Source organism: Carassius gibelio, chromosome A23, assembly GCF_023724105.1.
Source record: "Carassius gibelio isolate Cgi1373 ecotype wild population from Czech Republic chromosome A23, carGib1.2-hapl.c, whole genome shotgun sequence".
NCBI lineage: Eukaryota > Metazoa > Chordata > Actinopteri > Cypriniformes > Cyprinidae > Carassius > Carassius gibelio.
Genome location: NC_068393.1, coordinates 19311299 through 19328018, shown reverse-complemented (window position 1 = coordinate 19328018; position 16720 = coordinate 19311299). Strand labels below are relative to the sequence as shown.

General features: G+C 35.2%; 1 protein-coding gene across 2 annotated transcripts; it reads left to right on the top strand.

Moving 5' to 3' along the window:
• The first annotated feature begins 281 nt into the window (after window positions 1–281).
• znf341 (zinc finger protein 341) lies at window positions 282–16273 on the top strand. Of its 2 annotated transcripts, none has more exons than XM_052540635.1 (16): window positions 282–397; window positions 1405–1512; window positions 2334–2524; window positions 2599–2748; window positions 3565–3780; window positions 4644–4818; window positions 5392–5482; window positions 5574–5779; window positions 7368–7537; window positions 7657–7865; window positions 10120–10216; window positions 11091–11223; window positions 13069–13180; window positions 13257–13327; window positions 14466–14684; window positions 15910–16273. In XM_052540635.1, exons 1-16 carry the CDS (start codon window positions 349–351, stop codon window positions 16125–16127), a joined length of 2415 nt encoding a protein of 804 aa, XP_052396595.1. In that variant the 5' UTR covers window positions 282–348; the 3' UTR covers window positions 16128–16273. The 2 variants fall into 2 exon arrangements, with proteins under 2 accessions (XP_052396595.1, XP_052396594.1); XM_052540634.1 differs by having other exon boundaries at window positions 5389–5482.
• Window positions 16274–16720: the final 447 nt, after the last annotated feature.

Genomic DNA, 16720 nt, shown 5'->3' with positions numbered 1-16720 from the left:
AATTATATCTCTACATCCTATTATTATGACACAATTTAGACGTATTACATCTATATTAATATTAATTATTCTGTATTTTATTTCATTACAGGATTATTACAACTTTAATTTAACAGAAAATGCAAAATTGCTTTATGCATAAAATATACATTCACATGTTATGTTTCATATCAATGCAAAAAAAATATATATTTACATAAAAAATACAAATTAGTGCATGGATTTGAATGCATATATAAAACCATATGTGAAATGCCGATGTCATGAAAATAAGTAGTTATATAGACTAATAATGACAAACTTTGTTCAATGTAATGATTGTAATAAGCCCCACCCACAGCTGGCGTTATGCACAGGAGCTACAAGATGGCGCAGGCAATATTTGAGGTTCTGGAAGGTAATAATGCACTTTATTTAAAACCCTCCAGCATAATTGCAAGCTGTAATACAGTATTTTATGTTTACAGTGAGAATGCACGCGCGCTCGAGACGAACAAGCCAAAGAAACACATTTCACACAGTTGTTTCGGTTCGTGTAAATGTCAGTGTGTCTCAATAGTAAAATAAATACATTTTTAAAAACATGTAAATAATAATACCGCAGTATCGCGGTCAATATGATTCATTCACTTGAATGTACCTGAGAAGAGATTGCTGTAGAGGAGGGAGGCAGAGCGATTGGAATAACAGCCTCGTGCCGCGGATCATGGCGGAGGGAGAGAGACACATCATTGGAAAAGCCACGAAACGGCATCCATCTAATAAATACATGTTTTTTTATTTTTATTATTATTTTATTGTGCTACTTTACACTATACACAATCCAGTGTCCAATATGAAGAAATAGTAATAGTTATTTTAAATATAAAATAATTGGTATATTTGTGTGACACGCTTCCTTCCCTAAACTAATAGCGCTTGGATTTATGATCGAAAGAGATGGTGTGTGTGTGTGTGTGTGTGTGTGTGTGTGTGTAAATCGCAATATTTGAATTACCTTACATTATATAACTTAAATATAATGCTACTTGAATATGGAAATCATATCTATTTGACAATCGTATATATATATATATGTGTGTGTGTGTTCTTAAATAAATAAATATATTGGTGTTACCTTTTTTTAAAAAAAATAATTATATGTAATATGTGCAAAGAAAGGGAGTGAGAAACTAGCAAAGATATTTAGGAAACCAGTTTAAAATATAGTTTTAGTCAATGCTTATAGTTTTTTAGTTTTACTAAATATTTGCATAATGCTGTGACCAATTTTGACCAATCCTAATCAAATATTGATGAGAATAATAATAATGAACAATACTACTGTGTGTTTATACATATATATATGTATATATATACACACACACACACACACACTTACACTCCATATTTGTCCCGTTGAAGGCATGGACAATCAGACGGTGCTCAATGTCCAGTCACTGTTGGACGGTCAGGGGGGTGTTCTGGATCCGGGAACACAGAACGTCTCAGGAACGAACATCCAGCCGATGGGTGAGACTCCTTCACACATTTATCTGATTAAGTAAATACACAGAATGCATGATCTGCCAGTTAAAGGTAAAGTGTGCGTTTGTCTATTTTAGTACTTGTGTACTATTATAATATTCATGCATATTTTGAAAGAGATTTTTTACTTTCATTTTTAATTTTATTTTAGTTTTAAGTTTGTCATGTGCTTTTGTCTTTTTTTGTTCTTTTTTTTTTAGATTTAATTTATTTAGATTTCAGATTTAGCTTCTTTTTTTTTTTTTTAGTAATGCAACAATCCTAATTTTCGCTTAAGTGAGTTTTTTTTAATCCAAATTAATTTTTTATTGAATTTCAGCTTTATTTAAATTATCTAAAATCATTATTAATAGTTTTATTTATTTTTTGTTATATACATAGTATTATTTTTAGATTTTCAGTTTTCGTTTTTATTTTAGTTTAAGTTTTAGTAAATTTATTATGTGCTTTTGTCATTTTCATTAGTGTTTTTTTTTTTTTTTTTAAAATATATTTGATATTTTCAGCTTTCATTTTAATTTTAGTTTTTTACATTTTAATAAAAAACATTTTTTTTTTGTTACTATTTTTATTTAACGTAATTTAGTTTTACTTCATTTCTATGGTAATTTGAATACTTATATTTTTTTAACTAAGTTTATTTTATTTCAGCTTTATTCCAGTTACTTTATTAAAATGCTCAATAATTTTATAATTAATAACAACACTGTATCAATAACAATATCAATAACTGATTTGATACATCTGTTAAAGCGGTTTCATTCCGTTTTTAGTCTTAACCCTTTGATGTCACATGATCTCTGCAGACGATGATGATGTGTTTCTGTGTGGGAAATGTAAGAAGCAGTTCAACTCTTTGCCGGCGTTCATGACTCACAAGCGTGAACAGTGTCAGTCCAACACGCCGTCACTGGCCACCGTCTCTCTGGCCTCTAACAACGCTTACACCTCCGTCCCGTCCATCAGCGCCGGACCCCAGCTGACCGCTAACAGACAGGTACAGCACACCTGCTAAAACACCCCACGAGACGCCATATCACTGAGATTCACTCTGTGTATGTGATCCTCCAGGTGTCAACGTACATCACTGTGCCGCAGTCACCGCTCACACACACGCTCGTCCAGGGAAATGTGTTGGTCAGCGACGAGGTTCTGATGTCGGCCATATCAGCGTTCAGCTCTCTGGATCAGCCGATGGCAGCCATGCAGGGACTGGCACAGGTGAACACTAGATAATACTTAAAGGAATAGAAGAAAATTTGCTGAAAATGTGCTCACCCTCATGATATCGGAGATTATGATGAGTTTGTTTCTTCATCGTTTTGGAGAAATGTAGCATTGCATCAGTGTCTCATAAACGGATGCTCTGCAGTGAATGGGTGCCGTCAGAATGAGAGTCCAAACAGCTGATAAATACATCACAATAGCACTCAAGTCCATCAGTTAATGTCTAGAGAACCCAGAAGATGCGTGTTTGTAAGAAACAAATCCATTGTTAAAGCGTTTTAACTTCAAAAATGTTGCTTCCAGCTAAAATATGTGTCTATAATCCATAATAAATGCTTCCTCCAGTGATAAAAGTTCATCTCCTGTTGTCTCTGACATTAAAATCCAGCCACATATTTGTTTAGAGCTGTTTAAACAGTGCTTGATCTGTGCAGATTTCTCTCCTGATTCAGACCAGAACACTTTTATCACTGAAGGAAGTGTTATTATGGATTATGAACTCATATTTTAGCTGGAAGCAACAGTTTGAAGTTTAAACACTTTAACGATAGATTTGTTGTATATTATTGTGATGTTTTTATCAGATGTTTGGACTCTCATTCTGACGGCACCCATTCACTGCAGTGCATCCGTTTATAAGACACTGATGTAATGCTAAATTTCTCCAAATCTGTTGAAGAAACAAACTCATCCTTATCTTGTATGACCTGAGGGTGAACACATTTTCAGCGAATTTTCATTTCTGGGGGAAATACTCCTTTAAGGATCACAAATAAGCTTGTAACCTCTGACATTGCTTGTGTTTTTCAGAGTAATCTCAGCATGCACGCGGGAACCTCGTACCTCCAGCACCATCAGCAACCTCCACAGCCCCTCCCCCAGACACAGGCCACGCCCCTGTCCTCACAGGTGCCCTCCAGCAACAGTAATTCAGTGGTGCAGGTGTACAGCACACTGCCCCCTATGGCCGGAGGCGGCACTGCAGAAGTGTCTGCTCTGGGGCTTCAGTCGTTTCAGTCCATTCAGGTACAGCACTGTTTTTAATTCACATGATCACAAAAATAACGCTCATATTTCACCAGAATTAAACTCTGCAATACACTCAAAATTAAACTAGATGGTACATATAGACAGAGATGGTAAATACTGTTATTGACAAGACTTCAAAATAGACCTACATTTTATAACATATATATTATTATAGTAATTATTAATATTTTGAATATGCTATTTTTTTTAGTAAGCAATGCTATTTAGTATTATTTGAATACTATTATAGTATTTATTAATATTTTGAATGATTTTTATTTTTTGTTTGTGTAAGGTTTAGTAATTTTATGTGCTTTTGTAATTTTTATTAGTGTTTTTTTTATGTAATTTATTTTATTTTATTTTTAGTAATTTAAGTATTTAAACATACACTTTTTTATTTAAATGTGTTGCCAAGGAAATATTTATAGTTTTCATTTTATGTTTTTTATCTAATATTTATATTTTATTTTATTTCAGCTCTGTTTTAAATAATATATATATTTTTTTTATTTTAAATTTTTATTTCTATTAAGCTTTATTTTTATTTAACTTTTAGTCTTGGTAATTTTAGTTCTTTAACATTAATCTTTTTTTCTTTTAAGTTTTCCAGGTGTATGAGTTACACCCGAAAATGTATTCATAGTTTTAGTAAACAATAACAACATTGGCTGAAAATAAAGATATGCATTTATAAGTCAATTTTAAGTATATATATATATATATATATATATTTTTTTTTTTTACCTCTAAAGGACTTCGTAAACGGTTTTTAGAAGGTCCCACTGATAAATAATATTGAACTATTATTAAATCAAGGCCTTTTCTGATTAAGTGTGTGTGTGTGTGTGTGTGTGCAGGTTCCCAGTCAGTGTGTGGAGGGCCAGGTGTTCAGCGCTGCTCCGGTTTACAGTCCAGGAAAACAGAGCAACAAAACCAAGACCTGCACCATCAGCACAAACCTCTCCGAGCTCGGCGAATATGACAAGGTTATCATCCCTAAGAGAGCCAGAACCTCCAAGAAAACACAGGATGGTACCTCACAGCGTCAAAACATTATCTACACCAACCAGTCTGCTCATATATTTGAATAAACAAGTGCTACTTTTTAAAGTTTGGGGTCTGTAAGATTTTTTTTGGAAAGAAATGAATACTTTTATTCAGCAAGGAAGCATTAAATTGATCCGATGTGACAGGAAAGACATTTACAATGTTACAAAATAATTATGTTTCAAATAAATGTTGGTATTTTTATTCATCAAGGATCATGAAAATAATTTTAGTTTAACATTGATAATAATCAGAAATGTTTCTTGAGCAGCAGATTAGAATGATTTCTGAAGATCATGTGACTCTGAAGACTGGAGTAATGATGCTGAAAATACTGCTGTGCATCACAGAAATAAATTATATTTTAACATATATCCACAGAGAAAACAGCTGTTTTAAATTGCAAAAATAATTCACAATTTAACTGTATTTTTATTAAATGAATGCAGCCTTTCAAAAACGTGAAAATATCTTACAAGCCCCAAACATATAAACAATATTACATACTAAGTAACTGACGATTGCAAGTATATCCAGTCTCTTATTTTGTTCCAGCAGGGCAAGCTAAAGGAAAGGCCCAGAAGCTCAAGTGCAATTACTGTGACAAAGTGTTTACCAAGAACTTTGACCTCCAGCAGCATATTCGAAGGTAAAAGAGAAGATTCATACGAGATGTTTTTTGTGCAGGGGTCACAAAATCATGCACGGAATTCAAACTGTAATTTGCATTGCATCTGCAGTCACACGGGTGAAAAGCCCTTTCAGTGCATCGTGTGCGGCCGTGCCTTCGCTCAGAAGTCCAACGTGAAGAAACACATGCAGACGCACAAGGTCTGGCCCGCTGGAGTTCACAGCACTGCATCCAGGATGCCCATCACCGTACGCGTGCTTCCTCTAAACAGTGACGAAAACTCACAGCAGATGGAGGAAGAAGAGCGAGAGCAAGGTGAGACCAAAAATGTAAACTTGCTGAAAATGTGCTCACTCTCAGCTCATCCGAGAATTTGTTTCTTCGTCAGATTTGGAGAAATGTAGGATTGCATCACTTGCTCACCAATGAATGTGAATGGGTGCCGTCAGAATGAGAGTCCAAACAGCTGATAAATACATCACAAGTAACCCAAACCACTCATTTAACATCTGGAGAAGACAAAAGATTAAACAACCATCCTTAAACAACCATCCTTAACCCCCTAACTGTTACCATCCCACCTGTGGGACGCTTGGCACTCTTTTTTGTTGTTGTCTTTTTCTCTATAAAATCTTTTAGTAATAATCATAAATCAAATATCATTTGAAACCTAAGAAGCCCAAGATTCATCCTGTGAAAACCATTTTGGAATTGGACATTGCTTTACCATGGAAATGGTACTTTAAAATCTAATGGCGGTCACCTCCCTCTTAGTGGGCGGGGCCAAGTGTCATAAAACATAATGCATTACGGTCTTCTAGAACCAAAACTTTTTATAATTTTGGCAACAAACATATCATCGGAAAGGTCTGAGTCTCAGGATTTCATATTTGGTGGTTATTTTGAGATAAAATTCACAGAGAAATCCAGAGAAAAATTCATTATGCAAAATTCTAAATATTTTTGATGACTCCCAGTGGCTGTGTGTGGTATGACGCCCTAAATAACATCTCACAGGAACCTACATTTTTTTCATATCAACTTCAAATTTAAAACATAACTTATTTAGACACAAGGCTTTAATTTTATACCAATTTTAGAGTAAAACCTATTATGTAAAATATTTAAAATAAATATTATTTATAGTACATTTAAACTTCTATAACTTTTTGATACTTAATTTTTTTGATAATATTCCACTTTTGCCAAAATCTGCTAATTGTCTTCTTTAAAAAGAGACTAACCTTATGTTTATATTCCAAAGTGTTCATAAATTCCAGCAATTTTAGTTTGGATAGTGCACTTTAATGCCTATTTAAAAAATGGGGGGTGACAGTTTTAAGAGGTTTTAAACTTCAAACTACGATTAAAATACGAGTCCTCTATCCATAATGACGCTTCCTCCAGTGAAAAAGTGTTTTGGTCTGAATCAGGAGAGAAATTTGCACGGATCAAGTTCAGTTTAAACCGCTCTAAACAAATGTGTTTCTGGATTTTGATGTGAGGCACAACAGGAGATGCACTTTTATCACTAAAGGAAGCGTTATTATGGATTATGAACTCATGTTTGAGCAACAATCAGTGATTTGAAGTTAAAAACATCTTACTGATTGATTTGTTTCTTACAAACATGCAGCTTTTCTCTTCTCAAGACATTAACTGATGGACTGGAGTGTTGTGGATTATTGTGATTTTTTTATCAGTTGTTTGGATTCTCATTCTGACGGCACCCATTCACTGCAGAGCATCCGTTTATGAGACACTGATGCAATGCAACATTTCTCCGAACCTGATGAAGAAACAAACTCCTCCTGATCACGGATGACCTGAAGGTGAACCATTCCTTTAATCCTGATGATGTTTCATACCAACCTAAAGATCATTTGTGTGGCTTGGTCTCCAGCCGTCGAGGAGCAGGACGCTGAGGTCCAGGAGACACAGGGTTCGGCCGAGGGCAAACAGAACAAGCAGATCATCCTCATCGACAGCTCGTATCAGTGCCAGTTCTGCTCGGCCAAATTCAGCACCTACTTCCAGCTGAAGTCTCACATGACGCAGCACAAGAACGAACAGGTACCGCACACACACATGAACAGAGCCAGGATACAAACAAATGAAGTGTGGTCAGTAATTTTACCTCCTCTGTCAGTGTGCGATGTTTAAACGAGACTGACTCTATGAGTTCCTGTCAGGTGTACCGCTGTGTGGTGAAGAGCTGCTCTCAGACGTTTCAGAAGCTGGATCAGTTTCTGGAGCACATCCACACACACCAGGAGCAGCTGACGTACCGCTGTCACCAGTGCAGTAAAGTCTTCCCATCACTCTTCGACCTCGGCCTTCACCAGTATTCACACAGCTTCTGTCCACAGCCGAGCCAGCGCAAAGAGACCAGCTACTACAGGTCACACACACACACAGTCACTGACCAGCTACTACAGGTCTCACACACACACACACAATAACTGACTAGCTACTACAGGTCACACACACACAGACACACACACACACACACACACACAAGAACTGACTAGCTACTACAGGTCACACACACACACAGTCACTGACCAGCTACTACAGGTCTCACACACACACACACAATAACTGACTAGCTACTACAGGTCACACACACACAGACACACACACACACACACACACACAATAACTGACTAGCTACTACAGGTCACAAACACACACACACAGTAACTAACCAGCTAAAACAGGTCACACACACACACACACACACACACACTCACAGTCACTGACCAGCTACTACAGGTCACAAACACACACACACACAGTCACTGACCAGCTACTACAGGTCACAAACACACACACACACACACACACACACACAGTCACTGACCAGATACTACAGGTCACAAACACACACACACACACACACACACACAGTCACTGACCAGCTACTACAGGTCACGCACACACACACACACACAGTCACTGACCAGCTACTAAAGGTCACACACACACACACACAGTCACTGACCAACTACTACAGGTCACACACACACACACACACACACAGTCACTGACCAGATACTACAGGTCACAAACACACACACACACACACAGTCACTGACCAGCTACTACAGGTCACAAACACACACACACACACACACACACACACACACACAGTCACTGACCAGATACTACAGGTCACAAACACACACACACACACACACACACACAGTCACTGACCAGCTACTACAGGTCACGCACACACACACACACACACACACACACACACACAGTCACTGACCAGATACTACAGGTCACAAACACACACACACACACACACACACACACACACACAGTCACTGACCAGATACTACAGGTCACAAACACACACACACACACACACACACACAGTCACTGACCAGCTACTACAGGTCACACACACACACACACACACACACACACACACAGTCACTGACCAGCTACTACAGGTCACACACACACACACACACACACACACACACACACACACACACACACACACACACAGTCACTGACCAGCTACTACAGGTCACACACACACACACACACACACACACACAGTCACTGACCAGCTACTACAGGTCACAAACACACACACACACGCACACACACACACAGTCACTGACCAGCTACTACCAGTCACACACAAACACACACACACAGTCACTGACCAGCTACTACAGGTCTCTCACACACACACACACACACACACACACACACACAGTCACTGACCAGCTACTACAGGTGACAAACACACACACACACAGTCACTGACCAGCTACTACAGGTCTCACACACACACACACACACACACAGTCACTGACCAGCTACTACAGGTCACACACACACACACAAACACACACACACACACATACACACAGTCACTGGCCAGCTACTACAGGTCACACACAAACACACACACACAGTCACTGACCAGCTACTACAGGTCACAAACACACACACACACGCACACACACACACAGTCACTGACCAGCTACTACAGGTCACAAACACACACACACACACACACACACACACAGTCACTGACCAGCTACTACAGGTCACAAACACACACACACACAGTCACTGACCAGCTACTACAGGTCACAAACACACACACACACACACACACACACACACACACACACACACAGTCACTGACCAGCTACTACAGGTCACAAACACACACACACACACAGTCACTGACCAGCTACTACAGGTCACGCACACACACACACACACACACACACACAGTCACTGACCAGCTACTAAAGGTCACACACACACAGTCACTGACCAACTACTACAGGTCACACACGCACACACACACACACACACACAGTCACTGACCAGCTACTACAGGTCACACACACACACACACACACACAGTCACTGACCAGCTACTACAGGTCACACACACACACACACACACACACACACACAGTCACTGACCAGCTACTACAGGTCACACACACACACACACACACACACACACAGTCACTGACCAGCTACTACAGGTCACACACACACACACACACACACACAGTCACTGACCAGCTACTACAGGTCACAGTGATGGGACTAAGAGGTTTAAATCTACTCAGATCTGAATGTGTGGTTGTTGTTGTTTCTGTGTTCAGATGTATGAAGTGTCAGAGTAAATATTCCACACAGGAAGCTCTGGAACAACATCTGCTGAACGCCACTCACAACTACCCCTGTCCACACTGCCAGAAGGTCAGCAATATTTCACTATTATTTACATTATATTACAGTATTTCTTAATAATTTGAATAGCTTTTATATTTTCATATTCATTTTAGTTTAAGTTTCAGTGATTTTGTCTGCCATTTTATCAGTTTTTTATATATATATATTTATGTATTTTTTATTTATACCTAAGTTTTAGTAATTGTATTACTTCAGTTTGCTGCCAAGGAAAATACAATTACATTTTATTACAGCTTTATTTCAAATAAATATTTTTCTATATTTGTATTGAACATATTATAACATATTATTTAAAAAAAAATTAATACTTTAAGTTTTAGTATTATTCATATACTATTATTGTATCTAATACTTTAAATGAACTTTTATTTCTATTCTATTTTTAATGTTTAGTAATTTTATGTGCTTTTGTAATTTTTTGTGTTTTTTTTAGTAAGTCAGCTTTAATTTTGTTAAATTCTTTACATTTTTTATTTCAGTTAGTTGTCAAGAAAACATTAAGTTTAACTTTTAATATTACTTACATAACATTTAATATTCATATTTTTTTTTTACTTAATTTCAATTGATGAAAACGATTTTTAATGTTTCTCATTTTCATTTGAGTTTAAGCTTTTTGTTGTGCTTTAATCATTTTTATTAGTTTTTGTTTTTTATTATTTAACTTTGTTTAAATTTGACTATAGATCTAGTTTCAGCTTAAAATTTCAATCTTCTATTACAAAAAGTGTTAAGTTTTTCATGTAATATTTATATTTTATTTAAAGTAAAAAAATGTTAAATTTTTTTTTTTAGATTTAGTTTAAATAGATTTAGGAGGAGTCAGCACCTGAACATTTCTTTTCAAAGAATCAGCGGTGAATGTGTTTGTATTCCTCAGGTGTTTCCGTGTGAGAGGTATTTCCGCAGACATCTCTCCACTCACGGCGTCGGCGGCAAATTCAAATGTCAGATCTGTAAAAAGTTCTTCAAAACAGAGCACTACCTCAAACTACACACAAAGATCCACTCAGGTAATGCACACTTTATGTCCTTTCCTCTCAAATACAGTTTTAGCCTTATATAATTGAGTTTATGAAGGCTCTAGAACAGTGTTGTTTTTGGCGCCCTGTTTTAATTTTAGTTTTGGTCTAGTCTTTGTGTGAATTGTCATTTTAGTTTTTAATTAGCTTTAGTCACGTTCATACTCTTTTTAGTCTAGTCGAGTGTCATTCAACTAAAAGTCTGAGCATTTTAGTCAGAATTATCCATGACTATTTTCGTTTAGTTTTAGTCGACGAAAACTGATGACATTTAGTCTAGTTCTAGTCAAAGAAAGTTGTATTTTAGTCTATTTTTAGTAATGCAATTCTATTTAATCCAGCCAATATAGTATAAGTACCTAGTTGTATAGATGAAACCAAAATGTTCTTTTAGCCAAACCCATTTCAAACCAGGTTATCTTATTATATTATTGTTACCTTTTAGACTCAAGAATGCATCCATTCCACACACGGAAGACGCTCTGATTTGAATTTACAACATTTATTTTACCAACCAAACACGTTAGAAGTAGTGGTCGACCGATATATCGCCAAGGCCGATATATCGACAATGGCGATATATTGGCCGATATTTGATATTTTTCAAATATCGGCATCAGCCGATAAGTTTTTCTGGAGGCCGATGTGTTTGAAGCAGGACTTTTATTTTGACGGCACCAAGTGCTCAAATAGTTTCTCTTGTTTACTGTAGTCATCAGTAATAGTTCTGTCTAATGCGGATAGAAGTTTCTCTTATAATCAGATAGAACGGGTAAACAATGGAATAACTCTATTAAAATTATAAGGATTAATTTTATATTAGGCCTATTAGTAATAGAAAGGTAAACATTATAATACTTTCTTGTTTGCCGTCAGCAAATACGCATTTGTATTATTTAAACAAATCTTTGAACATTTAATTTCACAAACCTTGCAAACTTTGTTTTTGTTCGTGTGAATTGAATGCTTTAAACTTTATTAAACTCGTGATTTCAAATTATTCTGCGCTTTATGCATTCGCCCACTGTTATATCCATGTCATTTTCTCTGTGTGCTGTATGTAAAATGAGGGTTACCCTGGCTTTATTAGAAAAATATGATTCCCAGTGCACACAAAAACTTCTGAGTGCCATGTTGGTTACAGTGTTTACTTATTTTTATATTATACTTGTATTAAATATTTATTTATTAGTGAAAAATACTGTCATCTAAAGTCAAGTATTTTTCTTTTACACATTTATTTTTCAATCCATTGTCAAATGATTTCAAATTTCTTAAATATTAATAATAATAAAAAAATATCGGCTTTATATCGGCTATCGGCCCCCATGCTTTCCAAGATATCGGCACCACTAGTTAGAAGTACACAAATCGTTCCCTTTCTCTGTGTCTGTTAACTTTCTTTGTTGACGTCTTCTAAATAATACAAAAACAGAAATACTGCAAAATAAAAATAATATCGCGACTATACGAGACGAAATAACGTTATGACATTTTGTTTCCGTCAAGGAAAATGAAGAGACATTTTAGCTTACTTTTTACTTTGTAAACCACATATTGTCTTGTTTTTATTAGTCAACAATATTTCATTATACGTTTAATTATAGTCATCATCACATGACCAGCATTTACATTGCGCCTCATCTCGTTTTCGTCAAGGTTCGTTGACGACGATATTTAGTCATCATTTTCGTTGCCGAAAGCAACACTACTCTAGAAAGTCCCAAAAAACAGACGAGTTAATGTACGAAGTAGTTTTGATTGAGTAATAAACTGAATTATAAAATGAGTCGGATGTGTTACAGGGACGTAAAGTCAGATTTTGTTGTTTCGCAGGAGAGAAGCCGTATAAATGCTCCGTCTGTGAGGCCACGTTCAACAGGAAGGACAAAGTAAAGAGACACATGCTGATTCACGAACCCTTCAAGAAGTACAAGTGTCCCTTCAGGTGAGTGACGACGTCGAGGCGGCAGAGAGACATCCGTGTGATCTGAATGTGTTTGATGATTTGATTTCTGTGGCAGGACTCATGTGGGCTGCACCAAAGAGTTCAACAGACCCGACAAACTCAAAGCTCATATTCTCTCACATTCAGGTGAGGATGATGAAGTCTGAACTTTAGTACTTCAGTTTTTCATATAATATTCAGCCTCATTTTAAATAACGTAACTGATTTTAATAGTTCGTTTTAGTATTAAAAATATACAATTATAGTCTTAATTAAAAATGCTTGTATTTTTCAAATACTATTAGTATACTATATTATAGTTTTAGTCATTTTAGTTTACATTTTAGAAATTTTGTTATGTGCTTTTGCCATTTTTATTATTTATTATTTTATTTTAAGTCATTTTAGTTCTAAAACTATTGTCTAATTATTAATAAAAAATTTCAAGGATTTTTCATGTAGTTTTATTTTATTTTAACTTTTGTAATAAAAGAAAAACAATTTTTAATAGATTTAGTTTACAATATATTTTAGTATACTATACTATCTTGCCTTTTTTATATAGTAATATTCATATTTTATTTTCATTTCAATTAACTAAAATAGTTTTTAATAGTTTTAGTGAATGTTATTTCAAAATCATTAAGACACTAATAGTTTTTATTAATATTTTGAATTGGATTTCATTTTTATATTTACCATTTTCTTTTTCATTTTAGGAATTTTGTTGCGTTTCTGTCATTTCTATTAGTTTTAATAATTTTAATAGCTCTTTTATTTCAATTAAAATTTGTTTTTGTGGTTACTTCAGTACATCAAGTTAAATTCATAAAAAACGTATCATTTAGAAAAGTTTACAAATCCCTTTTGATTAAAATCTGCCGATATTATATATAAATCTATATTGTCTGTCTAATCTATTGTGTACTTTTTTTATTAAAAACTATATGTAATGTAATAAACACACATATAAATGACATATATTTATTTTTAAGCATATACTGTATATATTCTAAATTATTATTCTATTCTATTATTCTACATTTGAGCATTTACCTTAAAAAATACTTCAATTATAATCAGAAAACATTTTATAAGCTAAAGACCTTAATATCTTAGTAATAGTTTTGCTTGTCAGGTGAATTCATCTTGTTTTTATGCACATTTCAATACTGTTACTGCAAAACAAGGCAAAGATGCTCTAATAAATGTTTCTGTTGTTGTTGTTGAGTAATGTGGAACTGTATAATAACGTATGTAGCGAATGTCTTTCTCTCTCCTGCAGGTATAAAGCCGTATAAGTGTCAGTTCTGTCAGAAATCGTTCAGTCGTCGCGCTCACATGCTGGAGCATCAGCGCTCACACACCGATAACTATCGCTTCCGCTGCGCCGCCTGCAACAAGGGCTTCACCCGCCAGAAATACTACAGCGATCACAAGTGTCCGCTCGGGGGGGCCACGCAGGGTGCAGACGGGACGCCGGGACGGGACAACAGCGGCCAGGGTAAACACACACACACACGTTAAACGGAGAGTTCACCCAAAATTTTAAATGTTCTGTTTATTTACTTAAGATTTTTGGATGAACCCTTGGTCCTATGTGGTTCATAAATTTCAAATAAACAGCTACTGGCACTTTGAGAGTTAAAATAGCATATACAGGCAACACAAAATGAATCCCTGTTGCTCCTCATTAGTGGTCGACAGATATTGTTTTTTTTGTTTTGTTTTTTGCCGATACCGATATCTTGGATAACCGATATAAAGCTGATTTTTTTTATTTTTTATTTTACTTTTTTTTTATTAATATTTTAAGAAATTTGAAATCATTTGACAATGGATTAAAAAAATAAATGTATACACAATTTAAATGACAAAGTATCTTTCACAAATAAATAAATATATAATAAAAGGTAAACACTGTAACCAACAGGGCACTCCGTATTCTTGGAAGTTTATGTGCACTGGGAATCATAGTTTGTAACTAAAGCCAGAGTAACACTCATTTTACATACAGCACACATGAATATGACAGTGGGCAAAAGCACGAAGCGATGCATAATTTGAAATCATGAGTTTTAAGTTAAAAAACATTCAATTAACACAGTACGTCAACTAGGTTTTGCAAGGTTTTTGATATTAATGTTCATTAGTCAATAGTTCATTAGATATATTATATAAATGCGTATTTGCTTAATGCTGACGGCAAACGAAAAAGTATTATTATGTTTGCCTTTCTATTACTAATTGTATGAAAACAATCGTTATACTTTCTGTATTAATTCCTTTATTTAACCATTCTAACTGATTATTAGACAGACTTCTATCCGTATTAGACAGAACTGTTTACAACGACAATAAACAAGAGAGAGTGTGAGCATTCAGGCACTGCGTCAAAATAAAAGTCCCGCCTCCAACACATCGGTCAAGCAGAAAAACGTATAGGCTGATGCCGATATTTGCAAAATGCCAAATATCGGCCGATATATCGGTCGAGAACTAATCCTGATGATAAATTAAGGTCTTATGAAACAAAATGATCAATCTGTGCAAGAAACTGAATATTTTTTACAACGCAATCCAGAGTCTCCAAACTAGGAAAATTTGATTTAAAACAGTTAATTTTAATGAACTGGTGCAATTCACTAGTTCATAATCATGCAAGGATGTAAAGTATATGCAATTATATTATTAAAGCACCAAATATGTTAATTTTTTTCTTTCCGCAGACACAGGAGACGGATCTCCTGCAGCTGAGAATGATGAACGTGGAGAAACCGAAGAGGAGGGCGAAGATAATGACGGCGAGACGCAGCAGGATGAAGAACGTGAGCAGATGAGACGAGACGAGGAAGAGAGGAACGAGACGAGACTGGATCACATGCAGGAGGACGACAGCGCCGTGAGATTGCTGTCTGAACCCATGTGCTTCCAGACGGGCGACTGATGAACAGCTTACAAACATGCATCAATATGTTTACAAACAGTGTCAGCTTCTGGTCATTTTTAAAAAATATAAATGATGGGCTCAGATCCCTGTTGCTTATCTTTAATATTTTATTTGTTTTATATTAAAACATTATTACAAGCTGATTTTCTTTTTTTCTTGCATTTGTTGAGATGAACTTAAGACTGTAACTTAATTGATTCGGTTTCAAATAAATATGAATCTGCTCAGAATATGATTTCTGCACAGTTGCAGAACAATTACATATTGTCCATAAATATGTATGTTATATATTTATAATGCTTGTCCATAAATCATGCAGTTTGTGAACACTTTAAAGCAATGTTGTAATTGTTAACAAAAAGTAAAACTAAGAATAATTTTATGTAAAAATAAAAAATATTAAAGTATTAGATGAAAAACTTCAAGATATTATATTTCATTTATTTCTAACATTTCTAATTTAATATTTACTAAAATTACTTCAAAACAAAAACTGAAATTAAAATAAAGCTAAATAGAAAAAAAATACAGATAAATTAAAAAGATTACGAAATATTATTAGATTAAATATTATTATTATTATTAACTTT